Below are 27,914 nucleotides of genomic sequence, written 5' to 3' on the forward strand. Positions count from 1 at the left end.
GACAGACCTCCATTTGGGGAAGTGGGGCTCCACTTGAGGGGTCCTGGCACGTCCACATGAGTTGCAACCTTCTGAGTCCTAAATGGCACCATATTCCCTATACATTTCATTGCTGAGCTCTATGGGTCCTGGTCAAAAGTAGTGCTCTACACAGGGTGTAGAGTGCCATTTGGGATGCTTCCCCCATTGTCCCGACAGACAGGGGAAGTGAGGGTGTCATTCATTCCACTGGGGATTATTGTTGAAAGCCACAAACCAGCTCTCTGCCTTTCTGTAAATTGGGGATAGTTTACTATGGTAAAACCGATTTTAGAAAATAAACCAGTATCTGTGGTGGCTTTATCTAAGCTTTTTTAAATAGTCTTTCTACATTTACATGTTTCAGTTTGCAAACTAGATCAAGTTCTATTATAGCAATTTAGGCCTACTATACTAGTTTAGTCAGCAATCATAATGTTTTCACATTGCAACAATGTAATAACTTTAAAATCGTGAGCGGAGCAGATAAAATGTAGCCAATTTATAGGCTACACCCAGATGTATACAAATAGTTCCATGCTTGACTGTACATCCCGATACTAGAAGCGGCCTACGTCACTTTACCTCGGAACGGGTGAACCAAAGATGACATCGGACTCGTGGAAAGTTCAAGGTTTCTCCGAAAAACGATGTTGCGCCTGTCAAGCCAACCAACTTTATTCGCTAAATTTCCATATTTTTTTTAGGTTGGATAATTCTCGTGGTGCTCTGGCAACATGCAGCAACTGGAACATGCAGCAACTGGAAGCAACTACAAGCAGCAGTTTGGAAGTGGTTGTTGGTAGCCTACATTTCGGATTAACTCTTTCCTTTCTGGTTACAGTATGTATGTAGCCTATCGATTCGAACCAGCAGAATTAACCAGTTTCTAACCTGTTCTGTGGTTGCCCCAACAACTCTCCCCTAAACCCGACCCACATTAACGGTAATAAAAATAAAATGTAATAAGAGATAGAAAGACGATTCCACTTTTGTGAAATCGTACAGATACTTATAATTGTTCCAATCAAATTGTACAGGTCCATACGCACCTAACAGTGATGTGGTCCCGCTTAACGTATTCCAGACAGTTGCACCAACACTTGAATCAGCTGGTCTGGACACTACAGTTGCATTCTAGGGGCACCCCCTTACCCCGTTGGACTGGCACACAAAAGAGTGTGTGTGTGTATTCATATGTAGATGAGCTGGCATCTCATGCATGTTTTATGGATACATTTCTTATGGATAAAAACCAAGTTAACAGCACAACTTTCAACCAAACACATTGCATTCTGTTAACAACAATATCACCATGCATCTTTAATGCAGATCACAAGCCTCACTTACTGAAAACATCTTTTGACTCATGTTTATGGATGGATCCCAGAAGGTAATACAGTATTTCTCTGAATGTGATAGTTTGTGATTCATTAGCTGAGTCCTGTTGACCACAATCGAATTTTGGGAAATCTGACACCAGCAATACACCTCGTTCTCATCTGTAACTGTGATTCATTGTTTGATTCCCAATTTGCACCCTATACCCTATACTTTTGACCAGGTGCCATTTGGGAAACAAACATTGAGTACAGTAATAATTCCTCTATGAATCATGGAATGAATCAGACCAGTCCTTTTCTTAAAATAAATACAACAGGGTAACTACAATGAAGGGTTCATGACTGGTGCAAAACTACCTCACACTCAACATCAATGAACAAAAGAACTGCTCATTGATTTCCAGAGGCAGACCCAGTGAGCCACCTAGTCCTGGGTGGTGAAGCGAGTGTGGGGAGTTAAGTACATGGGAACCATCATGGACAGCACATACTCTTTTAATGCCAACACTAAGCATATCAATAAAAATACCAACAACGACTGTACCTCCTGCGCAGACTGAGACAACCGAATGTTAACACCCGGATACTCTCCAACTATTACACCTGCCATATAGAGAGAGTGTGCTAACTTTCTGTTTCCTGGCCTGGTACGGTGGCCTCAGTTTATAATAAGGGTATCCTTAGGCGGACTGCGAATTTGGGGTCCAAGCTCTGTGAGCTGCAGTGCAGGGAGCTTCAGGGCCTCTATGATAAACAGGCAATGGACAAGGCCAAACGCATCATAGAGGACCCCACACACAATCTTGCCCTATGTTTTGAACTGCTGCCCCCCAGAAGGAGATTAAGGGTCCCATTGCTTAGTAAGAATAGGAGCAAGGCATGTTTCACTCCATCAGCCATTGGGCTGCTGAACAATGGGACATAGGACAGATGCAAGCCCAATAAACAGACAGTAGGCCCCAGAGACTTTGATTATGTGGAAATGTTTACTGACTTTCCAGTTTTCTGTACTGCATGTACACTGAACAAATATCTAAACACAACATGTAAAGTGTTGGGCCCATGTTTCATGAGCTGAAATAAAATATTCCAAAAATGTTCCCTACGCACAAAAAGCATATTTCTCAAATGTTTTGCACAAATTTGTTTACATCCCTGTTATTGAGCATTTCTCTTCTGCCAAGATAATCCATCCACCTGACAGGTGTGGCATATCAAGAAACTGATTAAACAGCATGATCACTACACAGGTTCACCTTGTGCTGGGGGCAATAAAAGGCCACTAAAATGTGCAGTTGTGTCACACAACGCCAAGTCTCAAGTTGTGAGGGAGTGTGCAATTGGCATGTTGACCGCAAGACTGTCCACCAGAGATGTTCCCATCTTTAATGTTTATGTCTCTACCACAAGCTGTCATTTTACAGAAATTGGCAGTACGTCCAACCGGCCTCACAAACGCAAACCAAATGTATGGCTTTGTGTGGGCGAACGGTTTTCTGTCAATGTTGTGAACAGAGTGCCCCATGGTGGCAGTGAGATTATGATATGGGCAGGCATAAGCTACAGACAACGAACACAATTGCATTTTATCAATGTCAATTTGACTGTGCAGAGATACAGTGACAAGATCCTGAGGCCCATTGTCGTGTCATTCATCCACCTCCATCATGATAATGCATGGCCACGTCGCAAGGATCTGTACACAATTTCTGGAAAATGAAAATATTAAAATTCTTCCATGGCCTGCATACTCAGACACGTCACTTATTAAGCACGTTTGGGATGCTCTGGATCGATGTGTACGACAGCGTATTCCAGGTCCCACCAATAGCCAGAAACTTTGCACAGCCATTGAAGACGAGTGGAACAACATTCCATAGGCCACAATCAACAGCCTGATAAACTTTATGAGAAGGAGATGTGTCACGCTGCATGAGGTAAATGGTGGTCACATCAGACACTGACTGGTTTTCTGATCCACAGCCCAACCTTTTTTTAAAGAATCTGTGACCAATCGATTCATATCTGTATTCAGATCCCATCGACGGGGGCTGTAGTGGAGTGTGTTGAGAGCTTCAAGTTCATTGGTGTCCACATCACCAACCAACTATCATGATCCAAACACACTAAGACAGTCGTGAAGAGGGCACGACAAAGGCTATTTCCCCTTAGGAGACTTTAAAGCTTTGGCATGGGTCCTCAGATCCTCAAAAACTTCTACAGCTGTACCATCCTGACTGGTTACATCATCACCTGGAAACTGCTCTGCATCTGACCGCAGGACGCTACAGAGGGTAGTGCGTACGGCCCAGTACATCACTTGGGACAAGCTTCCTGCCATCCAGGAGCTCTATACCAGACGGTGTCAGAGGAAGGCCCTAAAAATGGTCAAAGACTCAGCCACCCAAGTCATAGACTGTTCTCTCTGCTACCACATGGCAAGCGCTACCAGAGAGCCAAATCTATGTTCAAAAGGCTCCTTAGCAGCTTCTACCCTCAAGCCATACGACTGCTGAACAGTTAATAAAATGGCTACGTGGACTATTTGCATTGACCCCCTTTTTACGCTGCTGCTACTTGCTGTTTATTATCTACTATGTACAGTGCCAGTCAAAGGTTTGGACACACCTACTCATTCAAGGGTCTTTATTTTTGACTATTTTCTAGTGTAGAATAATAGTTTAGACATCAAAACTATGAAATAACACATATGGAATCATGTAGTAACCAAAAAAGTGTTAAACAAATCAAAATATGTCTTATAGGTGAGATTCTTCAAAGTAGCCACACTTTGCCTCGACAGCTTTGCACACTCTTGGCATTCTCCCATGAGGTAGTCACCTAGAACGCATTTCAATAAACAGGTGTGCCTTGTGAAAAGTTAATTTGTGGAATTTCTTTCCTTCTTAATGCATTTGAGCCAATCGGTTGTGTTGTGACAAGGCAGGGTTGGTATACAGAAGATAGCCCTATTTGGTAAATGACCAAGTTCATATTATGGCAAGAACAGCTTAAATAAGCAAAGAGAAACAACAGTCTATCATTACTTAACAACCTCTTAAGGATCTGACACTTTTTTCAGATTTTCACAAGGATGTGCATTTCTTGATACCATTTGAAAGGAAACACTTTGAAGTTTGTGGAAATGTGAAATGAATGTAGGAAAATCAATCACTGACTCTCAATCTTACCTGATCCGAAAGAGAAGGGGCTGTAACATCAATCGGGCCACAGGTTTGATCCAGGCTTTGCTGTTCTGCTGGTGTTTTCGTTGCACCCAGAGATCCAGCCGGTTCTGTTCCCACTATGTCTGTCATCTCTGAGAGTGGTATATCTGATATAGTCTCATAGATATCAGGGTCCTGATATAAATGAGATTGCCCACTAGGATCCCCTGCCAGTGTTTTCATCATCCAGCCGTCGGAGTTCTGCTGTTCAACTGGATCCTTGATAAACGGAGAATGGCCTGACTGCAACTGGGGAAGTACACTTGTGGGCTCGGGTGGGACAAGGAGCTTTAGGGAAGGGTGCTGCAGCAAATTGCCAAGACCTGGAGTGTCTGAGGCTGAGTTGAATGAGACACCTGGAACTAAACTATGCTTCTTTATCACTTCTTCATCACATGGCGGGCTATGTCTAGTCTCGTTGTTGGAGGTCTGCAGTTCCACCATTGTCTTCACGTGCTCATACCGCTCGATATCATTGATGTCTTGTGAGACTCTGAACGTGGACTTCCTGTGAGTGGAAAGTGATCTCGCAGAGTGATCCGTGGACACGTGGACCCTGACCACAGTGCCTGGCCTTTGACCTTTGTTAGACATCTTCGTTGGCTCTCTGTCAGTCGTTGCCTGCAGGGATGTGTGACTCTGAGTCCCAGGATCGGTGACGTCCAGTTGGCCCTGAGTCTCCACAGAGAGCTCCCTCACATACTTTGCAGGGATGTAGAAGGGCTTGGTGCTCTGGTCCTTCTGGACGTGCCACCAGTGCTCGTTGGTCCTGGAGACCAGGATGTACCTGTGAACATTACAGGCCCAAAAAGGCAATGTAAACAATATGTTTGGGGGCTGTGCAAAACACACAGTACGTCTATAATCTATATCATGTTGTCCGATCTATTTGTTTGTAATTGTACTCATTTTACCATGAGCTGATGACTAATTTCCATTTTGTGAAATATTTTATGGACAATAAATATTTTCAATTCAATTACATGTCCTTGGGCTTGATGGAGACCAGAGCCCCGTCCCTGGCTGTGTACTCATATTCAAACTCCACCTGCACCATCTCCATGTTACTGTAGGTAGGCCTATACAGTCAGCCGCTCCCCTGGCTGGGACCTCTGTATTGAGATGCAGACAGTCACATTTCAGAAGAGGTCATCTTGGGAGCTGGAAACAGTCGAAAGGGTACATTTAAAACTGCTGTATCTGACTTTGTGCATCTCAAATGGCACCCTACTTTTTTACCCGGGTCCATAGGTAGAGTGGCATTTGGGACATACACTTTATTTGCATTAAAAACATAAATTCAGATCCAGTAAACTGAGACAGGACTTTGCTACACTGGCCATACAGTAATAGGCGTTGGGGAACCTCAACATTGTGGGATTCACAGAATTACATATTAGAACTAATTAATAGAATCTCTGTTGTGGAAGTACTCAGTTACTAAAGTCCATCTTTGTCCTCTAGCAACATGATGCACATCTGCCTTACAGATTATTATCATAAAGAATGCAGACTGACAGGTATGGCAGTTTTGGTTCCATGATTTTAACTTGAAAATGGGCAGGCAGACACCATTAAATGTTGGTTCCCATCGCTGTGCATGAAAATACTGCTACAGGAAGTTGCTGACAGCAGTCACTGCAGTGCAGAACGCCCTAACCCCAAATTTAGAGCACTAAAGACACACAACACGGGCACACACACACACAGAGCCCACAGAACAGGAAGCCTGTAGCCCTGCACCACCCTGGAGTGACGATTCTCAGATCACCCCATAGTCAATCTGCAATCTCAGTTTCCCATATAAGGCCTCCAGAGGCCAATGGAGAACTGCAGAAAACACAGGACTCAGTTCCTCCCTCTAATTTTAGTATTGTGAAACCATTGACAACCAGGACCAATTACTAGTCAGAAGTCAAATTGGTCCAAGTTGATTCCCTCTCCATTCTTACCCATTCAAAGTGAGTGAGCCATCTGATCTGTCATCATAACAATTGTATTTTGTTGACATTGGATATTGTACTTGGATCGAATGTCCTGGTGAAAATACATTTTAAATATCTTCTTTGAGTTCGAGTAACTTGAGTGAGCCATCTGATCTGTCATCATAACAATTGTATTTTGTTGACATTGGATATTGTACTTGGATCGAATGTCCTGGTGAAAATACATTTTAAATATCTTCTTTGAGTTCGAGTAACTTGATTGATATGGTGTTGAAATAAAGTTTTGGTCTTGATAAAGCCAAGGGTAAAAACCAACTCTACATTATAATGAGTCAGAGATGTTATGCAGAACAAGTTAAACACATTATGATTTAATCCTCACTTACAGCGGAATAGCCAAAGTGTCATTCAAAGGGAATCCCATGTCACAATAATGCACACTAACATCACACCAAACTTTTACAATAAAACCAATGTAATTCAAGGCTTGACGATACAATAAATGTGCCTACCTGGAGATGCAAGGCTTATACCAACTTTGTCCTCTTCTCTCTGAATGTTCAGCGGCTCCCAAATGTCAGAGGGAGTTATAATAACTTCCATTTGCATTAATACCCATCATATTAAACCTGGTAAATCTCTATTTCACCATCTAGTTTCCATCAAATTAGTTCACTTGTCCAAGAGTCCTATGTTCAGAGGTCCTGTGGTGTCAGTTATAAATCCTAGTAGTCTACCACTGCCCTGTGCGCGCACACAGGTTTCAACTTGCCTGACTGCCTCTGTATCATTTCCTGTTCTACCAACTGTGTATTGGAACACAGTGAATGGTGAGGCTGGGGGACAGGAACAAACACTCAGAGTGCTACAGTATGGCAAATGGTAGTGACTCAGGTTAGTCCTATTGTCTCATTTAGTCTGTGACCATTACTTCTGTTTAGAACTACAGTACTGAACACTCTCTGGTTATAGGCGAACAGCCCAGAGAAATTCCCCCAAAAATGTGCATCAACTATGGGCCCTGGTCAAAAGTAGTGCACTATATAGGGTGCCATTCGGGACACAAACATTAGCTATTAGTGTTAAATACCATCTAGCCTGCATGCCAGTGTGCATTCTGCTGGTTTGGTATAACATGACAGTTGGACAAAAAAGGGACGCAAACAGAAAAGTATCAAGATTATTTCTAATCTGAGTTTTATTATAAATTACACCTGTGATACACATCCTTTTATCCTCATATTTTCCTCTGCTCTGTAAAGTAAAGCAAGTTAGTCACGTCTACAGTAAACTCATGTCTCACCTATTCCCTAGACTCCTAGAGGATGTTTTACAGAGGTTTGAACCCTGAGCTATGAATTTCCCTTTGTGGGGAATTTAGGACCAAAAACAAATTAAAAAGACTAATGTATGGTTTGTCACAGATTCTTTATTCCCACACATGCAGTACTGCTCTAAACAATGGGCAGTGTGTGTGTGTTTGGTCCCACAGCTGGGAGAACATTACCTCTAAACTTAAAGGACGATGTTGGCCTGCCAGAGAGGGCTCTGTTCAAAAGAATTGCTGTTTTTAGTGCTGGGATCTACAGCTCCATCAGGGCTCGGATTTCATCAACACGTGACGTCTTCCTCTCACTGGGGTTCTTGGTGCCAAAAGCCTTCTCCACCAGATCCTGCTTCTGCCTCTGAATCTTCACCATGTTCTCCTCCACGGAGCCCTTCACTATGAACTACACACACAATAAATATTTGTATGTACATACACACCGCTTCTGCCTCTGTGTCCATGATAAAAACTACACACTTTAGTGACTACATTACCCACAACCCGCAGCCATGTAACCTCTGACCTTAGTGATGACAACATCTCTCTTCTGGCCGAGGCGGTGACACCGGTCCACACACTGGTCCTCTGCTGCTGGGTTCCATGCCTGTGGACACACACAAATGTCAGAGTGTGTACATATATGTCTGTGTGTGAGGAAAGTGTAGATTACTGAACAGTTGAAACACTTACTGGGTCCATGAGGAAGACGCGGGATGCAGCGCTGAGGTTTATCCCCACCCCTCCGGCTTTGAGTGACAGCAGCATGATCAATGGGCTGCCAGGGGCGTCGCTCTGGAACTCCTGAATGACCTGAGCCCGCCTTTTCTGGCTCATAGTGCCGTCCAGACGTACAAACTTGAAACCCTCCTCCCTAGAGGCAGAGCGTGAGAGAGTGATCCGGGGTAAAATATATTTTTAAGTGTTCTGTGTGTGTGTGTGTGTACATGTTACCTGAGTGGAATCTCCAGAATAGTGAGGAAGCGTGTGAACTGAGAGACAACCAGACTCCTGATGCTGTCGTCCTCACTGCGCAGTCTGAGCAGGCTAGACATTAGAGCCTCCACCTATACACATCGTTTGTTGATCAGGGGGTGTCTTACAGTAGCTAGAAGCCATCACATCTTATAGCACATGAAAACCATTCGCCAGGAGTACGGATTCTATGAACATACAGTAATAAATCAATTATACAGATATATATATATATATATATATATGTGTATTTGTCTTGTCTATATTGAATACATCATTTAAACATTCACAGTGTAGGTTGGAAAAAGTATGTGAACCCCTAGGCTAATGACTTCTCCTAAAGCTAATTGGAGTCAGGAGTCAGCTAACCTGGAGTACAATCATTGAGACAAGATTGGAGACGTTGGTTAGAGCTGCCCTGCCCTATAAAATCTCACAAAATTTGAATTTGATAATCACAAGCATTGCCTGATGTGAACCATCCCTCGAACAAAAGAGATCTCAGAAGACGTAAGATTAAGAATTGTTGACTTGCATAAAGCTGGAAAGGGTTACAAAAGTATCTCTAAAAGCCTTGATGTTCATCAGTTCACAATAAAACAAATAGTCTATAAATGGAGAAAGTTCAGCACTGTTGCTACTCTCCCTAGGAGTGGCCGTCCTGCAAAGACGACTGCACGAGCACAGTGCCGAATGCTCAATGAGGTTATGAAGAATCCTAGTGTCAGCTAAAGACTTACATAAGAGTCTCTGGAAAATGCTATCATCTCTGTTGCTGAGTCCACGATACGTAAAACACTAAATAAGAATGGTGTTCATGGGGGGACACCACAGGAGAAGCCACTGCTGTCCAAAATTCCTCCTGACCGTTGTGCAGGTCTGATCCGCAACTACAGAAAACATTTGGTTGAGTTCATTATTAAAACCAAGGGTTCACATACTTTTCCCACCCTGCACTGTGAATGTTTACACGGTGTGTTCAATAAAGACATGAAAACGTACAATTGTTTGAGCAGACTGTTTGTCTATTGTTGTGACTTAGAAGATCAGATCCAATTTTATGACCAATTTATGCTTTTTTTTCTTGCGTACACACACAAAACCAGTCAAAAGTTTTACAACACCTACTCATTCAAGGGTTTTTCTTAATTTTTACTGTTTTCTACATTGTAGAATAATAGTGAAGACATCAAAACTATGAAATAACACATAGGGAATCGTGTAGTAAGCAAAAAAGTGTTAAACAAATCCATATATTTTATATTTGAGCTACTTCAAAGCCACCTTTTGCCTGGACAGCTTTGTACACTTGGCATTCTCTCAACCAGCTTCACCTGGAATGCTTTTCCAACAGTCTTGGAGTTCCCACATATGCTGAGTACTCGTTGGCTGCTTTTCCTTCATTCTGTGATCCGACCAATCCCAAACCATCTCAATTTGGTTGAGGACGGATGATTGTGGAGGCCAGGTCATCTGATGCAGCACTCCTTCACTCTCCTTATTGGTCAAATAGCCCTTACACAGCCAGGAAGTGTGTTGGGTCATTGTCCTGTTGAAAAACAAATTATTGTTCCACTAAGCCCAAACCAGATGGGATGATATATCGCTGCAGAATGCTGTGGTAGCCATGCTGGTTAACTGTGCCTTGAATTCTAAATAAATCAGTGTCATCAGCAAAGCACCCCCACACCATAACACCCCCTCGATGCTTTACGGTGGGAAATATACATGTGGAGATCATCCGTTCACCGATACTGTGTCTCAAAGACACGGCGGGGTTAGAACAAAAAATCTAAAATTTGGACTCAATAGACCAAAGGACAGACTTCCACCGGTCGAATGTCCATTGCTCATGTTTCTTGGCCCAAGCAAGTCTCTTCTTACTGGTGTCCTTCAGTAGAGGTTTCTTTGCAGCAATTCAACCATGAAAGCCTGATTTACTGTCTCCTCTGAACAGTTGATTCTGTGAAGCATTTATTTGGGCTGCAATTTCTGAGGCTGGTAACTCTAATGAACGTATCCTCTGCAGCAGAGGTAACTCTGGGTCTTCCATTCCTGTGGCGGACCTCATGAGAGCCAGATCATCATATCGCTTGAAGGTTTTTGCGACTGCTCGAGGAAACTTCAAAGTACTTGAAATTTTCCGTATTGACTGACCATGTCTTAAAATAATGATGGACTGTCATTTCTCTTTGCTTATTTGAGCTGTTCTTGCCATAATATTGACTTGGTCTTTTGCCAAATAGGGCTATCTTCTGTATACCCCCCTACCTTGTCACAACACAACCTATTGGCTCAAATGCATTAAGAAGGAAAGACATTCCACAAATTAACTTTTCACAAGGCACACCTATTAATTGAAATGCATTCCAGGTGACTACCTCATGAAGCTGGTTGAGAGAATGCCAAGAGTGTGCAAAGCTGTCATCAAAGCAAAGGGTGGCTATTTGAAGAATCTCAAATATAAAATATTTTTTGATTTGTTTAACACTTATTTGCTTACATGATTCCATGTGTGTTACTTCATAGATTTGATGTCTTCACTATTATTCTACAATGTAGAATATAGTAAAGAAAAACCTTTGAATGAGTAGGTATTCTAAAACCTTTGACAGTTAATTAGTTAGTAAGTAAGTATGTATATGCATGTATGTATACACAAAATGTTTATAGGCACAAGAACTTTCTACAACAGGGTGGTATTCACTAGGAATCAAACGGGCCCAAACAGGGAGGGACTACCTGAACGTTTCCAATAAATGTTTTGCTAGTTTGCACAAATGAATATACCCCAGAAGTGGTTCTACAGGTGTGTGTATGTTACCTTGGAGCTGCTCCTCCAGTTCTCCAAGAGGTTACTCTCCTCCTCCTCCTCCTCCTCCAGAGGGAACTCCACTAGTTCACTGGCCTTGATCTGGCCTCTGCACAGAGGGCACCGCGCCTGCTCCTACACACACACACAATAAGTGTACCTGGTCAATGCCTGCAGCAAGCGAGCGAGCGAGAGCGAGAGAGCAAGAGAGTCACATGGCGTGTATGTAGTTAACTACCTGCTCACTGCGTATGACCTCTGCGATGCAGGGTCTGCAGTAGACGTGTGCACAGTGTGTGATGACGGGCAGACGAACAGAGTCCAGACATACAGCACACTCTTCATCAGAGCCAGTGCCCAGCACCAGCCTCAGTTTCATTATCAGACGCTCTCTCAACTCTGCAGGAGTCACAGCTACCACACCTGGCAAGGGGGGGAGGGGTGGGGGAGAGGGTGTCGGAGAGGGGGTTCATTAGAATGGTATGTGGCTTATTTAAAATACCAACAAAACAATCCGCTACAAAAGTTACAAAATGTATGTGTATACACACACTTTACCCATATGTGTGTGTTACCTGTGTGTGTAGTGGTCTTTCCCAGTAGGCCAGGGTGGCAGCAGAACTGTCTCAGCCTGACTAGGATAGCCAGAACATCTGCATAGTTCCTGAGGACGGTCCCCTCTGCAACGTACCTAGACACACACACACACACAGGTGAAAACACACATGGCCACACACAGGTATAAACACACACGGCCACACACAGGTATAAACACACACGGCCACACACAGGTATAAACACGCAGCCACACCTGCTGATGGTGGTGCGTCCCTCTGTGCGTGCCAGCTCGTATTCCTCCCTCTCCTTCTGTGTCAGCTCCACTTCCTCTATTCTGACACTCCTCTCCGGCAGAGAGACCAGAGGCCGACCACACACACGGCTGGTCTTTGTACGACGCAGCGTGACACACTTCACCAGAGCCTGTAGATTCCTAAACACACACGCCGGGTCAAACACACACATTTGAGTTGTCAGCTTTGGCAGCCAGTGAAAACATAAACACAGCCATTGTTACAAATGTGAGATGCTGTAGTCGAGATCAGTTGTCGCTTTAGCAGGAGGGCTCTAAAAACCATGAGTCAGCCAGCCAGTCAGTCAAGCTAACATGACTGTGAATAACTCTCTCGCTGTTGTGTGTGCGCACGCGTGTACTGACTGCAGGCCGGTCTTGTCCCCCTGTGTGACAGGTCTCTGTATGACTCTGTTCCACCACTCTCTCACGTCGAACGGCTTAAGACGCAGAAAAGCCACCAGCATCCACAGATCCCTCAGGTTGTTCTGGATGGGAGTGCCTGGACACAAATGACACTGACCTCTTCACATGTTCTATGTCAACAGTTGACATTATCCACTAGCAGTGTGTGTGTGTGTGTGTGTGTGTGTGTGTGGAGCTTGTACCTGTGAGTATCCAGCGTCTCTGTGTGTTTAATTTGAGTACAGCCTTGCTCTGCTGGGTGTTTGGGTTTCTGATAATATGGCCCTCGTCCAAGACCACTCTCAACCACCTCACTGTATGGAGGGGACTAGCACTGCCCTGAGACAGAGACAGAGAGGAGTGAGTGAAAGAGAGAGCGTTGCAGTTTACCAGTCCCAAATCAAGAGCGATAACACACACCCACCCTCCACTCACCGAGTAGTCAGCAGAAAGCACGTTGTAGGTGGTGAGGACCATGTGCTGCGAGGACAGGAAGTGTGTGTCCCTGTTGCGTTCCGAGCCATAGTACAGATACACATTCAGCTTGACGTCCGCTCGCACATGTTGATCCAACTGGTCCTACAACACAAGTTAACATGTTAGTGTGTGTGAGAGTGACTGACCGTTTGTTTGTGTGTCTGTTTGTGTGTGTCTGACTGACGTGACTGTTTATGTGTGTGCACGAATGTGCAAAAGAATGTGTTCTCACCAGCCAGTTGCTGAGTACCGATAAGGGGCAGATGATGAGAGTGGCTCTGGCTGCTGGGTCGTCTGTGCTCTGGGAAGAGGCAGCCTCCACCGGCGAAACTAAACTTTTACCTGAACTCACACACACCAAATAATGCAGTCATCAAATGGGTGGGGATACGTGTAGCTTTATCACAGATCATCAGTATATCAATGATGCATGGCAGAGCAATATAATATATCCACCATATATTGACTATTGAACTCACCGACACTCTTTTTCTGAGGAGCTCCCTGTGTTAACCCACTCAGTGCTGCTGCAAAGTCCAGATCCTCCAACACAGCACCCCCTAGACACACACACACCACCCAGTTTTGCATGCAAAGCCTAGTGTTGCACGCAAACTGTTTCAAATTCTAAATGCCAGTACTTGTAAAGACGGCTGTCTTACCTTTTCTTGAGGTGCTGACTGCTTTCCCTTTGGTCTTAGCAGCTGAAAGGACAGATTTTATTGCAGCACAGACCACCACATATACATGGCATCAGGAGGGACAAAATCACACACACAGTCAATTTACCTTTCTTTGTTGTGGTGGCCTTGGCTTTGCCTCCCTGTGGCCTTCCCTTCGCTGCGTGGTGAAGGACAGATATATTAGTTCAGCTGAGTCTGCATGTCCTCACACAAATAGTAGTAGTGTGTATATTAGGGACTTCTACCTTTCTTTTCAGACACCCAGTCCTTGTCTCCATCCTCCACTACATCCTCTTGCACCACGTCCACTGACTCCACACACACCACCTGGGTTTCAGCCTGATTGGCTCTGAAACACACACACACACACAATTTGTCCTGACAGAAACCAGAGGTGATAACATACGCAAGCAGAGAGCTATGTGCTAAGGCTCTAACCTACCTCATACAAGGGGAGTGACCAGCGGGAGCCACAGACACTTCTGCCTGATCCCCGTCGCCACTCTTCCCTGAGCGAGAGAGAGCGAGAGAGAGAGAGAGAGAGAGAGCGGAATCAACATTAGTGAGAGAGGAGCAGGCACCTGAAATGTCTGAGCACACACACTTACCTTCAGGGTTTTTCCTTGCGGTGGTAGAGGCCTTAGGTTCAGGGGAAGACTTCTCCTACAGAGACATATAGAGACACAGCTCACTGACAGGACATTCAGAAATCCACGCAGAGGCTGTCATCTTTTCACTTTACAACAGCTGATCTGAACCAGTGTTGGGGTCAATTAATGAAAAATAACTTGAAATTGGGTTTACTTTTTGAATTGACTGGAGAAATTAAAATGGAATTGACCCCGCCCCCCCAACCTTGATCTGAACAGACATGATAGTGACAAATCTATCACCTAATCCTTTCACCAATCAGCAGCCACGAAGGAAGCCCACTTCAGATCATAACACTTACCGGTTCACACAGAGGTTTCCCGTGGTGGAAGTTGGAGAGGATCAGAGCGATGGTGGTCAACGTTTTCCCCTGAAAACACAAACCACAGTGGTGATGGTGAAGGGTGTGTGAGTGTGTGTTCATGTACTGTACATGGTCAGTAATCAGTGTGTGTGTTCGTCTCACCAGTCCCATGTCGTCAGCCAGTATGCCGCCCCGGACCCTCCGCGGTCTCTCTCTAACAGAGGAGTGTGTGAGTGTGTTATAGAACAGTTCCCCCTTAACCTCCCAGAAGTGGGGCAGCGCAGCGTTGTTCTCACACGCACACATCCAGCTCAGAGCCTGCTTCTGGTGGGGCAGCAGCGGAGTACACACTGCCTGTAGATCGAAAGATAATCACGCGAACACAAATAACCATGAGTCTATTCCGATTTCAACCTCCTCCTTCGTGTGTGTGTGTGTGTGTGTGTGTGTATATACACATACACTGGAGTTGACAATTTGGGGGTCACTTAGAAATATCCTTGTTTTTGAAAGAAAAGCAAATGTTTTGTCCATTAAAATAACATCAAATTGGTCAGAAATACAGTGTAGACATTGTTAATGTTGTAAATGACTGCTGCAGCTGGAAATGGCTGATTTGTAATGGAATATCTACATATGCGTACAGAGGCACATTATCACATTATCAGCAACTTTAAAACATTAACAATGTCTATACTGTATTTCTGATCAATTTGAGGTTATTTTAAATGGACAAAGAAAATGTACTTTTCTTTCAAAATCAAGGACATTTCTAGGACAGTAGTGTGTGTGTGGGTGTGTACACACAGTACCAGTCAAATGTTTGGACACACCTACTCATTGCAGGGTTTTGTCTTTATTTTTACTATTTTCTACTATGTAGAATAATAGTGAAATCATCAAAACTATGAAATAACACATATGGAATCATGTAGTAATCAAAAAAGTGTTAAAACAAATCAAAATATATTTTATATTTGAGATTCTTAAAATAGCCACATTAAGGTCAGTCAATCCAGAACATTTCAAGAATTTTCAGCTCCCCAACGGGCTCAGGAGAGGGGAAGGTCGAGTCGTGTCTTCCGAAAAATGACCCGCCAAAGCGTTCTTTTTATTATGATTTTTACCATTTTTATTTACCCTTTTTCACAGTCTCCAATTAGTAGTTACAGTCTTGTCTCATCGCTGCAACTCCTGTACGGACTCGGGAGAGGCGAAGGTCGACAGCCGCGCGTCCTCAGAAACACAACCCAACCGCACTGCTTCTTGACACAATGCCAGCTTAACCCAGAAGCCAGCCACACCAACGTGACGGAGGAAACACAGTACACCTGGCGACCGTGTCAGCGTGCATGCGTCCGGCCCACCACAGGAGTTGCTAGAGCGTGATGGGACAAGGACATCCCTGCCGGCCAAACCCTCAACTAACTCGGACGACACTGGACCAATAGTGCGCCGCCCCATGGGTCTCCCGGTCGCGGTCGGCTGCGACAGAGCCTGGACTCGACCAGGATCTCTAGTGGCACCGCTAGCACTGCAATGCAGTGCCTTAGATCACTGCGTCACTCGGGAGGCCCCCAAAGCGCGCTTCTTAACACCCACCCGATTAAACCCGGAAGCCAGCTGCACCAATGTGTCGGAGGAAACACTGTTCAACTGACGACCGAAGACAGCCTGCAGGAGCCCGGGAAAGCCCCCCCACCAGCCAAACCCTCCCCTAACCCATATGACGCTGGGCCAATTGTGCGCCACCCTATGGGACTCCCGGTCACGGCCAGTTGGGCTTGAACCCCAGGCTGTAGCGATGCCGCAACACTGCAATGCAGTGCCTTAGACCGCTGCTCCACTCAGGAGGCCCTCCATTCCTGACTCTCCACACTCTCTCCCGCTTCTCTTAAAAACACAAGTATACATGCACTCACCTCCACTGCCTCTCTCTCTCCAATCTTATCGTCCATCAGGTTTTCAAATAAATTGTCAAATGCATTCTTCAACTGCAGGAGAGGGGAGGAAACGGCGTGATACGACAACCCAGACGTAGGAAATCATAATTTTCAATATCTTGGTGTACATCTTTATAAGCCTATTTGTTTTTAAGTGTATTGTGTCTGATCAAAATGCACCATATTCTGTACATAGTGAACTACTTTTGACAAGAGCCTTATGGGTCCCGGTCAAAAGTAGTGCACTAAATAGGTAGAACACTAAATAGGGAATAGGGTGCTATTTGGGAAGCAGATGGTTGGAAGTATAATACCTCTTCTGCAGTCAGTAGGACACTCTTCCTGGGCAGATCTCTAGAACCATCTGCACACATGAATCCTTTCCCAAATGACACACACACACACACACACACACACACACACACACACACACAGTGAGACAAGAGATTACCCAGGAGGAGGCTATGAGTGTACCTGTGTCAGCGTGTGTGTGTGTGTGTGTGTACCTGTAGGCCCACTCTGCAGTTTGAAGCTGCGGGAAGTTATCTGCCTCACCACTGCATCTCTGTTCTCCTCTCTCCCCCAGAAGGACAGAACTACAGACATGGTGAACTGGTTTGTCACCCCGAACGGCACCACCCTAAACACACACAAAACAGTTCATTACCTTGGCTTGTACACACACAGCTGCATATCAGTTATAAACACTGATCCATGGACCTCTACATGAACTTTGACAGGACCCATGGACACTGTCAGCCCTGCTCTCACACACACTCACTCACTCACCCTTCCACCCTGGCCAAGTTGTTGTCCATGATGTTAGCCAACAACACGGCTAGCTCTCGTTTGATGTGCCCCACCTGACTGCCATAGACGTTAGCCACCATCACCGCATTACGGTCGTAGGGGTTCTGAGGCTGACGCACCAGAGACACCATCTCCCCTTTGTTCACCTATACACACATAATAGGGTCATTCATTCTCAAGGCCTATTTGTGACGCACAAGTTAAAGTAGTAAGAAGTTAGTTAGTCTAAAGCCAGGAGTGGTCAGGACAAACTCTTGGACCAACTTAAGATTCATGGATTTAGCCAGTTTTTCTTTACCTTTTGGTAGATAGCTACTTACCACACCAGTATAATACCGGAGGCCTACCACGCTCCCACGTAGGCTGCCAAACAGCACCCCAGTGTCTGGCTCTCGGTCCAGCTCTTCTCCTGTGCCTCGGATGGCCTGGGACAACGTCTCTGTGACCGGGTCATCTGCAAAGCTAAACCCAGCCCCACCAAACCATCGCCTGGACTGCATGGTGCCTGAAACACACACACACAGTTGACAAGTAGACCCGTGTTTCCCCAAGGCCCTACCCCAGGGTGTGCACACATGTTTTGTTCTATCCCAGCAATAAGACTCCTGATTAAACTAGCCAACTAGTTGAATATAGTTGAATCCGGTGTTTTATTTGCAAGTGCAAAATTAACTCCTAACATAACTAGCTGACATTCGAGCTAGTTTGCTGGCTACTGTACTGGATTAATAAAATGTATTTATAAAGCCCTTTTTGCATCAGCAGACGTCAAGGTGCTTATACAGAAACTGAGCAGAAAACCCCAACCAGCAAGCAACGCAGACATAGAAGCACGGTGGCTAGGAGGGGTGGTCTCTAGTAAGACTATGATTATCTCAAGTTCAAGCAGCTACAACAAACATTTGACTAGTAGTGGGCACTAGCACGTGAATGGCGATTTGGTCTAACCTTAAAAACTAGCAAGCATTAGCTGAGCTTGTTCTAAGCTAACTAGCCAACGCTGGTTAATGACCTAACTAGCTAGGTCATGATTGGCTAATGCATGTATTTCACAATATATACAAATGTTAACAATAGGTCAAATATATCGGGGTTTGGATTCACCTTGAAGATAAACAACTTATTTGCTAAATGTTAGTTTCGTTTTGTTTTAGTCCTTCAACGCAGGCTGTGTATTTAAGCGCCTTCGTCTCTCTCCTGAATAGCCAATGAGCGCGGACTCTCAGTTTAGTCTAGCGTCACAAGAAAGGAACACGCCCACCAAAGTATTCTGCGTTTTTGATTGGCAAACACGTATTCTGAATTTCCGATTCATCGAGGTACCCGTATTTGCTATATCCTTCAACATCAAGGGGACACCGGTAGCTAGCGTCATCCCGAATCAGAAATACCCTTTCTTTCAATATACATGTTGGTCTGTGCCAGATTTGTTTATCTGTTCCATCAATATGGTAAGACTCCCTCCCTAATTCTTATTTTTCCAACGGTTGAGTTACGTTTGGGCATAGAATTTAGCGTTCTGTCCAGTAGCTATCAAGACAAGCTCCCTCACGCTACAGAAACAGGTGAAATATTGGCCTACCATCGGCCATTCTGGCTCATACATTACTTTATTTACTGTGTGTCTCGAAAACACAGCTGCTGTCAAACCAGTGTTCAGTAAGCTCTGAGCCTGATGCATCTGTCCTCTTAAGGAATAAATTATTATTAGAATCAACACAGTTTCAAATCTTGCAAATGAATGTTAGAGAGGATGATGACACAGAGACAGATAGGCCTGCAGGCAATTCCAGAACCCTCACCTTGGCGGTGTGCTCCGCTGCCATCGGTGGCACCTTCCAGTACGGCTACAACCTCTCCATCATCAACGCCCCCACCAACCACATCCAGAGGTTCATCAATGAGACACACTGGGAGCACTGGGGAACCGGCCTAGACACCTCCCAGGTGACCCTGCTGTGGACCGTGATCGTGTCTGCCTTTTCCCTGGGTGGCCTGACCGGGGCTCTTCTGGCAGGACCCATGGCTGTCCGCTGTGGCAGGAAGAACTCACTACTTCTCAATAACTCTTTCTTGTTCCTCGGTGCAGTCCTCGCCCTTACCAGCAGGGCGGCGAGGTCAGTTGAGATGATTATTTTTGCCCGCCTGCTAGTGGGGGTCAACGCTGGAGTGAGCATGAACGTCCAGCCCATGTATTTCGTAGAGAGCGCCCCCAAACACCTGCGTGGCGCTGTGGCCTTCTCCTCGGCCGTGTTCACAGCATTTGGGATCTTCCTGGGCCAGGTGGTGGGTCTAACGGAGCTGTTGGGTACCGAGCCCCTCTGGCCCTACCTCCTGGCCAGCAATGCCCTCCCAGGCCTCCTCCAGCTACTCACCCTGCCCTGGTTCCCTGAGAGCCCCCGCTACCTGCTCATGGACCGGGGGAACAAGGAGGCGTGCGCCCGGGCTCTGGGTAGGTTCCGCGGCGGGGCTGACTTCAGCCTGGAGATGGAGGAGATGCTGAAGGAGCAGGCTGACGCCGGTGGGGCCATGGCCAAGAGTCAGACTCCCTGGGACCTGTTCTCCAACCGCTCCCTCCACCCCCAGCTACGCACTGTGATGGCTGCTAGCAGTGCCATGATGCTGTGTGGTAATGACTCCATCTACTTCTATGCCTCGTACATCTTCCTAGCAGCAGGGATCCCTGTGGAGAAGGTCCAGTATGTTTCTATCGGCACTGGGGCCTGCGAGTTCACTGCTGCCGTCGTGTGTAACCTGCTGGTTGAGCGTGTGGGCCGCAGGATGCTCCTCAGTGGCGGATACGCCCTAATGGCGGTCTGGGCGCTGGTCTTCACCCTGGCCCTGACCCTCCAGGGCTACTCTGTCCCAGGGATGCCCTATCTCAGCATGGCCTGTGTGTTCTGCTATATCCTCAGCTTCGGTATGGGCCCTGCCGGGGTTACGGGAATCTTGCCTGCTGAGATCTTTGACCAGACGGCTCGGCCTGCGGCCTACATGGTGGCTGGGTCCCTCATGTGGATCAACCTCTTGATAGTAGGCATGGCTTTTCCATTCATAGTGAGTTACCTCAATGCGCTCTGCTTCATCCCGTTCTGTTGCATCTGTGTGGCGACCTCTTTGTTTGTGGGCCTCACTCTGCCCGAGACCAAGGGCAGGACACTGGCTGAGATCACAGCAGAGTTTGATAGGAGGAGTCTTTTGAAGAAGGGCCCAGAGAAGCAGGGGCCCGAGCCCATGAAGGAGCAATATCAGCTGGGTAAAGCTCTCTCTCTCACCACCATAGACCCAGAGCCCCTCTCTCATCTCCTAGACCCAGAGCCTCTCTCACAGCCCTAGACCCAGAGCCTCTCTCTCTCACAGCCCTAGACCAGAGCCTCTCTCTCTCACAGCCCTAGACCCAGAGCCTCTCTCTCTCACAGCCCTAGAACCAGAGCTCTCTCTCTCACAGCCCTAGACCCAGAGCCTCTCTCTCTCACAGCCCTAGACCCAGAGCCTCTCTCTCTTACAGCCCTAGACCCAGAGCCCCTCTCTCTCACAGCCCTAGACCCAGGGCCCCTCTCTCTCACGGCCCTAGACCCAGAGCCTCTCTCTCTCACCACCCTAGACCCAGAGCCTCTCTCTCTCACTGCCCTAGACCCAGAGCCTCTCTCTCTCACTGCCCTAGACCCAGAGCCTCTCTCTCTCACTGCCCTAGACCCAGAGCCTCTCTCTCACTGCCCTAGACCCAGAGCCTCTCTCTCTCACCACCGTAGACCCAGAGCCCCTCTCTCACTGCCCTAGACCCAGAGCCCCTCTCTCACTGCCCTAGACCCAGAGCCCCTCTCTCACTGCCCTAGACCCAGAGCCCCTCTCTCACTGCCCTAGACCCAGAGCCCCTCTCTCACCACCTAGACCCAGAGCCTCTCTCTCACCGCCTAGACCCAGAGCCTGGGGGAACAGTCTGGGGGTCTGAGGGTGGGGTATTATATGAATTATATTTAATTATGGTGTATGAATGTGGTGCCTTGGTCCCTAAACCAAATAGCCTATACCTCTTTATGAACTCACTGTAATCAAGACTGCTGTTATAATGACAAATTAAGGCTGTCCCCGACTAAAAATAAAATCTTGGTCGACCGAGAGTCTTCCTGTTCTTTCGACCAATCAAAATGTTTAAACTTATTGCACTGTCCGTGCTGAAACTGCAACATCATTTCAGCCATTTAGTTTCTTACTTGTTTCTGACTGAAAAGTTATGTTATCAAAATCCCTCATTTGTTTCCAAAAAATATTCCCTATTCCCTCAACCCTTGCTTTCTTTACATGTAAGCATCGCATGCATGTGATCAATAGGGCCTATAGCCTATCATAATCACATCAATAAATTGCTTATAACAAACTCCAAACCCATAATGTCAACTAGGAAAATGGATGCGGAGGACATGGAAAAAGAAACTCAAAATGGGCGAATATTTACTGGTTGCTCAAGAGGGAAAGGGGAAGTCAGATCTGTCGAAGACATTTGACTTAGTTGTGGAAACTACTGGAGATTAAGAAATATTTGGGTATAGGCGCAAGCGTTGTGAGTATCGTGTGCCAAGCAGTTGCTGTTAGATTACAATATCATTTTTTATAACCATTTGGAACAGTCTAAACAACACTAAATAAATAAGTGTACCAGAGAGTCTGTACTAATGAAAAAAACAAATATATATAAAGCCTTTATTACATCAGATTAAAAACAGTTGCATGCATTCATGAATTGCGGTTTATTTATTGATTCGGTAAATTATTCAAAGCTTCCGTTATTTAATTGTAAAACGAAAATGCTTGATTGCATTTCAAAGCATGTTTCTCTCGTATGCTTTGTGATGGCATGAACGAACGAAGGATTGAATGATTGATTGATACAGTAGCCTATATAATGAAATATAGGCCTAAGTAAGTTATGGTATTAAGATTAAACAGGACGTGCTCTTAGGCCTACACCTCGATGGTGGTTATACAAGGTTAAAATACAAAGCCTACTAATGATGACGACATTACTCATTATTATAATGATTAAAAACAGCAAAATCTGTGAAATTGCTTTAGCCGCCATTTTGCCGTTGCATGAGGCTTGGTGCTCATGGAATTAGTAGGCTGTTAAAGAAACACTCAAACAGGCAACAGAAGCAATATCTGTCTTATTTCTGTAGATGTATATGGATGATTTATAAAGCCAGGCACATTTAACAGTTAGGCTATTCATTATAGACCTAATTCAATTGTGGTTTCCTCACTCCTCAATTTTCTTAGACAATTAGGCTAAGGTAAGGGCTGTTTCCCCGTCTCTGCTGCTGCCTCCACCGCATTGTTCTCAATCCCAATATGCTGGTTAACTTTGCTATTATGCACATAGCAACATAGGGAAAGGCAGCAATTCTATGGCGCACTGAAGATTGTTTCAGAACCGCGGACAGTGACCGTATCCAATGCCGGAGAAAACTAATTTGTTCTAAATTAATATTTGATTCATTAATGTTGCACCATTATTTTGACCTAATATAACCATATACAATTTCAGTATCACGTCTTAGAGTGATGGATTGTGCCCTCCCCTTGGCCTCTGCAATGGATTAGTCCACTGAGACAGCCGTGAATCAGACAGGTCTTGTGCACCATGAAAAAAAATTACAATAATTGTTACTGCTTGACTAAAGAGATCTCGGTCGACCAACAGCTTATCGGCCAATGAATTGACCAGTCGACTAAATGGGGGTCAGCCCTATAATGAATGATTCTGAATAATGATTTTGCACTATATTATTGCTATGATTTCTTTATCAAAACTCCATTACCTCCATTATGTTTAGACTGATGTGCAGTTTGAGTCAGATATGTTCCTTCCATGCATGTGTGATATGGGGAAAGGGCATTGTCTGGTTATACTTGAATATCAGTACTGTACTACTCTCATCAAGTCCAGTCTCTACAGTTATGTACAATTTAGAATGTTGTAAGCTCGACCTATTTTGCTGTAAATGCCAAACCTTAATTGATATTGATTGTTGCAGTATGTTTACAGTATATAATGCATGTTTTATTTATCACCAAAAAGTGTTGGAGTGTTGGATTATGTATTTTCATCCTATTTTGTCTGTTTGATCAGGAAATCACCAGCTATTTTCACTCTTTATGCCACAACACAAACACTTAAAACACATAATATAGGCTATAATGTTACTATTTAAATTACTATACAGAATGTCCATTAAGTGGCATCATTGCGCTGAGTAAATCCTTTGTTTCAGGGTTTCATGTATGTACCTTCAGTATCAGGTCCACCCTACCCTTGGTTACTCTTGGGTACCCAAAGGTTATCTATGCACTTTCAAGCATGACAAATAAACTCTATGAAGCCATTATTTGCAATTCTTGCTTTGTATGTATTTGAGTGTTAGACTGAAACAAGTGCTGATGTCAATCCAGCAATATTTTTCTGTCATGAAACAACTATATAATATAGATACAGTACCAGTCATTCCAGGGTTTTTCTTTATTTTTACTATTTTCTACTTTGTAGAATAATAGTGAAGACATCGAAACTATGAAATAACACATGGAATCCTGTAGTAACCAAAAAAGTGTTAAACAAATCAAAATATATTTGAGATTCTTCAAAGTATCCACCATTTGCCTTGATGACAGTTTTCCGCACTCTTGGCATTCTCTCAACCAGCTTCATGAGGTAGTCACCTGGAATGCATTTTAATGAACAGGTGTGGCTTAGTTTGTGGAATTTCTTTCCTTCTTAATGCATTTGAGGCAATCAGTTATATTGTGACAAGGTAGGGGTGGTATACAGAAGATAGCCGTATTTGGCAAAAGACCAAGCCCATATTATGGCAAGAACAGCTCAAATAAGCAAAGAGAAATTACAGTTCATCATTACTTTAAGACATGAAGGTCAGTCATTCCAGAAAATGTCAAGAACTTTGAAAGTTTCTTCAAGTGCAGTCACAAAAACCATCAAGCACTATGATGAAACTGGCCCTCATGAGGACCGCCACAGGAAAGGAAGACCTAGAGTTACCTCTGCTGCAGAGAATAAGTTCATTACAGTTAACGGCATCTCAGATTGCAGGCCAAATAAATGCTTCATAGAGTTCAAGAAACAGACGCATCTCAACATCAACTGTTCAGAGGAGACCGTGTGAATCAGGCCTTCATGGTCAAATTGCTGCAAAGAAACTACTACTAAAGGACACCAATAAGAAGAGACTTGCTTGGGCCAAGAAACACGAGCAATGGACATTAGACTGGTGGAAATCTGTCCAAATGTGAGATTTCTGGTTCCAACCGCAGTGTCTTTGTGAGACGCACAGAAGGTGAACGGATGATCTTCGCATGTGTGGTTCCCACTGTGAAGCATGGAGGAGGAGGTGTGATGGTGTGGGGGTGCTTTGCTGGTGACACTTGATTTTATTTAGAATTCAAGGCACACTTAACTAGCATGGCTACCACAGCATCCTGCAGCGATACACCATCCCATCTGTTTTGCACTTAGTGGGACAATAATTTGTTTTCCAACCGGACAATGACCCAAAACACACCTCCCAGGCTGTGTCGGGGCTATTTGACCAAGAAGGCGAGTGATGGAGTGCTGCATCAGATGACCTGGCCTCCACCATCACCCAACCTCAACCCAGTTGGGTTTGGGATGAGTTAGACCGCAGAGTGAAGGAAAAGCAGCCAACAAGTGCTCACCATATGTGGGAACTCCTTCAAGACTGTTGGAAAAGCATTCCAGGTGAAGCTGATTGAGAGAATGCCAAAATTGTGCAAAGCTGCCAGCAAGAAATCTATCCTAATTTAAATCTAATGTCTTGAGAAGAACTGTTACAATAATTTTTCAATAAGGCAATCAGCTCAGGTACCTACACTCACCATAGACATATACATTTATAAATGTTTACATTTTTGTAATTTAGCAAGGTGCTCTTATCAAGAACGACTTAGTTATTAGCACATTCATCTTAAGAAAGATAGGTGAGACAGCCATATATCACAGTTGTTGTAAGTACATCTTTCTCAAAGTAATCAGGAAAAGGCAAGTGTTTACATTTTTTTGTCACTGTGGGATGTAATGAAGATTCTTTGAAGAGGTAGGTTTTCAGACGTTTTTGGAAGATGGTCAAGGGACTCAGCCGTACTAACGTCCGGGGGAAGCTCATTCCAATATTGGGGTGCCAGGACAGAGAAGAACTTTGACTGGGACGAGCGGGAGCTGACCCGGCCAAGAAAATAGAAGTGGCTTGGGGTGTAGGGTTTGAGCATAGCCTGAAGGCAGTGGTGTAAAGTACTTAAGTAAAAATACTTTAAAGTACTACTTACATTGTGTTTTGGAGTATCTGTACTTCACTATTTATATTTTTTGACAACTTTTACTTTGCTATGTTCCTAAAGAAAATCATGTACTTTGTACTTTTATTATTTTGATTGTTTAGCAGGACAGAAAATGGTCCAATTCACACACTTATCAAGAGAACATCCCTGCTGCCTCTGATCTGGCAGACTCACTAAACACACATGCTTAGTTTGTAAATTATGTCTGAGTGTTTGAGTGTGCCTCTGGTTATCTGTAAAAAAAAATATAAAAAAATGTGCCGTCTGGTTTGCTTAATATAAGGAATGTTTAATTATTCATGCTTTTACTTTTGGTACTTAAGTATATTTCAAACCAAATACTTTTACTCAAGTAGTATTTTAATGGGTGACTCACTTTTACTTGTCATTTTCTGAGGTATCTTTACTTTTACTCAAGTATGACAATTGGGTTCTTTTTCGACCACTGCCTGAAGGTAGGGAGGGGGCAGTTCCCCTTGCTGCTCCATAGTCAAGCACCAGGGTCTTGAAGTGGATGCGAGCTTCCACTGAGAGCCAGTGGAAAGTGCAGAGGAGCTGGGTGACATGGGATAACTTGGGAAGGTTCAACATCAGGCGGGCTGGCTGCGGCATTCTGAATAAGTTGCAAGGGTTTGATGGCACAACCAGTGAACCCAGCCAGCAGAGTTGCAGTTGTCCAGATGGGAGATGACAAGTACCTGGATTAGGACCTGTGCCGCTTCCTGTGTGAGGAAAGAATTTTCTACGGATGTTGTAGGGCATGAACCTGCAGGAGAGAGTCACTGCTTGGATGTTTGCAGAAAACAACAGGGTGTTGTCCAGGTTCACGCTGAGGTTCTTTGCACTCTGGGAGGGGGACATCATAGAGTTGTCAACCGTGATAGAGAGGTATTTGAGTGGGCTGGCCTTCCTGGGTGTGTGTGGTTCACTTTAAACCCGACATGCTGTGGAACCTCAACACACAAAGTGCAACTGGGAGCAGAGCAGGGTGGACAGATGCAACGTAGAACACAAACACACACCGAGTAAGTGGATCCTCTCACAGAGAGACTGCATGCTAAGCCAGACCTCTTATCTTGCTTTCTCACGTTTTCTTTGTCTGAATCTTTCCTCTCTTTTTTCCCCGTGTCTGACATCATTAGTCTCTTCCTCTCCATCTCTTTTTATTTATCTGGATAACTTAATTTCCCCACTCTCTCCCTCTCCCTTCTGCCTCTTTCTTTCTCCATATATCGCAGTCTCCCTCCTGATACTGATCTCTTCTCGTTGTCTTTCACGCTCCAGGCAAATGCTGACTCCCGGCAACAACAACAGAGGAAGCTGCAGCAAATGCAGTAGTAGCAGAAAGAAAAAAACCATGAAGAAAACCACCAGAGGAACCCCCCCTCACTGCTCTCCTCTCCCCAGGACCACAGTTCTGAGATGGGCTGCTTCTCGGGACACCAACCCATGGCTCCTGTGCTTCATCCAGACCTGGACTGTGGCAGCAGCAGCCTGCCTAAAAACTCTGTGGTTTGAATGCTAAAGGTGCTACTGAGAGTAATTTTACAGTACATTTTACAGTGCAATATGAATGGTTGAAACACTGGCCTTTTAAAGTATTTGCTAAAGTTGATTATAATTACAAAAAAACAATTTAGTAGTATTATAAATACAGATAAAATGTATTACTTTTATCAGTATTACTGTTTTTCATGATGTTTCACGAGTCGTGGCTGAACTACAACATGAATAACAGAGCTGGCGGGTTATACACTGCATCAGCAGGATAGAACAGCA

At 44.8% G+C, this 27,914-nt stretch overlaps 3 protein-coding genes across 8 annotated transcripts in view; 1 reads left to right on the forward strand and 2 right to left on the reverse strand.

Annotated features, from left to right (window-relative positions):
* Positions 1 to 7,346, reverse strand: part of LOC112224521 (rho GTPase-activating protein 27) — a 31,534-nt gene extending 24,188 nt beyond the window's left edge. Inside the window, exons 1-3 of one of the 4 annotated variants that reach the window (XM_042306180.1) lie at positions 7,047 to 7,328; positions 5,572 to 5,749; positions 4,553 to 5,375 (exon numbers count right to left, since the gene is read on the reverse strand). In XM_042306180.1, the coding sequence (XP_042162114.1) occupies positions 4,553 to 5,375; positions 5,572 to 5,651 (903 nt within the window). In that variant the 5' untranslated portion in view covers positions 5,652 to 5,749; positions 7,047 to 7,328. Of the gene's footprint in view, positions 1 to 4,552; positions 5,376 to 5,571; positions 5,750 to 7,046 lie in introns of all 4 variants that reach the window. The other 3 variants (XM_024388121.2, XM_024388120.2, XM_042306181.1) reach the window with 3 other exon arrangements.
* Positions 7,347 to 7,703: 357 nt separating this feature from the next.
* On the reverse strand, positions 7,704 to 18,988 carry hltf (helicase-like transcription factor). Of its 3 annotated transcripts, none has more exons than XM_024388126.2 (26): positions 18,873 to 18,988; positions 18,089 to 18,273; positions 17,748 to 17,914; positions 17,465 to 17,598; positions 17,273 to 17,322; positions 16,938 to 17,009; positions 15,178 to 15,369; positions 15,013 to 15,081; positions 14,669 to 14,723; positions 14,503 to 14,569; positions 14,306 to 14,409; positions 14,167 to 14,217; positions 14,040 to 14,081; positions 13,857 to 13,937; positions 13,610 to 13,719; positions 13,336 to 13,479; positions 13,104 to 13,239; positions 12,862 to 12,997; positions 12,457 to 12,636; positions 12,221 to 12,336; positions 11,884 to 12,068; positions 11,658 to 11,780; positions 8,813 to 8,925; positions 8,552 to 8,732; positions 8,385 to 8,465; positions 7,704 to 8,264 (listed from the first exon to the last, which is right to left on the reverse strand). In XM_024388126.2, exons 2-26 carry the CDS (start codon positions 18,266 to 18,268, stop codon positions 8,118 to 8,120), a joined length of 2,916 nt encoding a protein of 971 aa, XP_024243894.1. In that variant the 5' UTR covers positions 18,269 to 18,273; positions 18,873 to 18,988; the 3' UTR covers positions 7,704 to 8,117. The 3 variants fall into 3 exon arrangements, with proteins under 3 accessions (XP_024243894.1, XP_024243893.1, XP_024243892.1); XM_024388125.2 differs by having other exon boundaries at positions 11,884 to 12,059; positions 17,273 to 17,337; XM_024388124.2 differs by having other exon boundaries at positions 17,273 to 17,337.
* Positions 18,989 to 19,113: 125 nt separating this feature from the next.
* LOC112224016 (solute carrier family 2, facilitated glucose transporter member 11-like) lies at positions 19,114 to 24,271 on the forward strand. Its single transcript, XM_042306182.1, has one exon. The coding sequence runs from the start codon at positions 19,506 to 19,508 to the stop codon at positions 21,102 to 21,104; it is 1,599 nt and encodes a 532-aa protein (XP_042162116.1). The 5' UTR covers positions 19,114 to 19,505; the 3' UTR covers positions 21,105 to 24,271.
* The last annotated feature ends 3,643 nt before the right edge of the window (positions 24,272 to 27,914 follow it).

Source organism: Oncorhynchus tshawytscha, linkage group LG25 (genome assembly GCF_018296145.1).
Source record: "Oncorhynchus tshawytscha isolate Ot180627B linkage group LG25, Otsh_v2.0, whole genome shotgun sequence".
NCBI lineage: Eukaryota > Metazoa > Chordata > Actinopteri > Salmoniformes > Salmonidae > Oncorhynchus > Oncorhynchus tshawytscha.

Coding starts and splice junctions, on each gene's coding strand:
- hltf (XM_024388124.2), bottom strand. CDS start 18,268: ATGCAGTCCAGGCGATGGTTTGGTGGGGCTGGGTTTAGCTTTGCAGAT. Junction 14,724..15,012: donor GGAAACCTCTGTGTGAACCG/GTAAGTGTTATG, acceptor ATGTCTCTGTAG/GAGAAGTCTTCCCCTGAACC. Junction 13,938..14,039: donor AGTCAGCACCTCAAGAAAAG/GTAAGACAGCCG, acceptor GTGTGTGTCTAG/GGGGTGCTGTGTTGGAGGAT.
- LOC112224016 (XM_042306182.1), top strand. CDS start 19,506: ATGAATGTTAGAGAGGATGATGACACAGAGACAGATAGGCCTGCAGGC.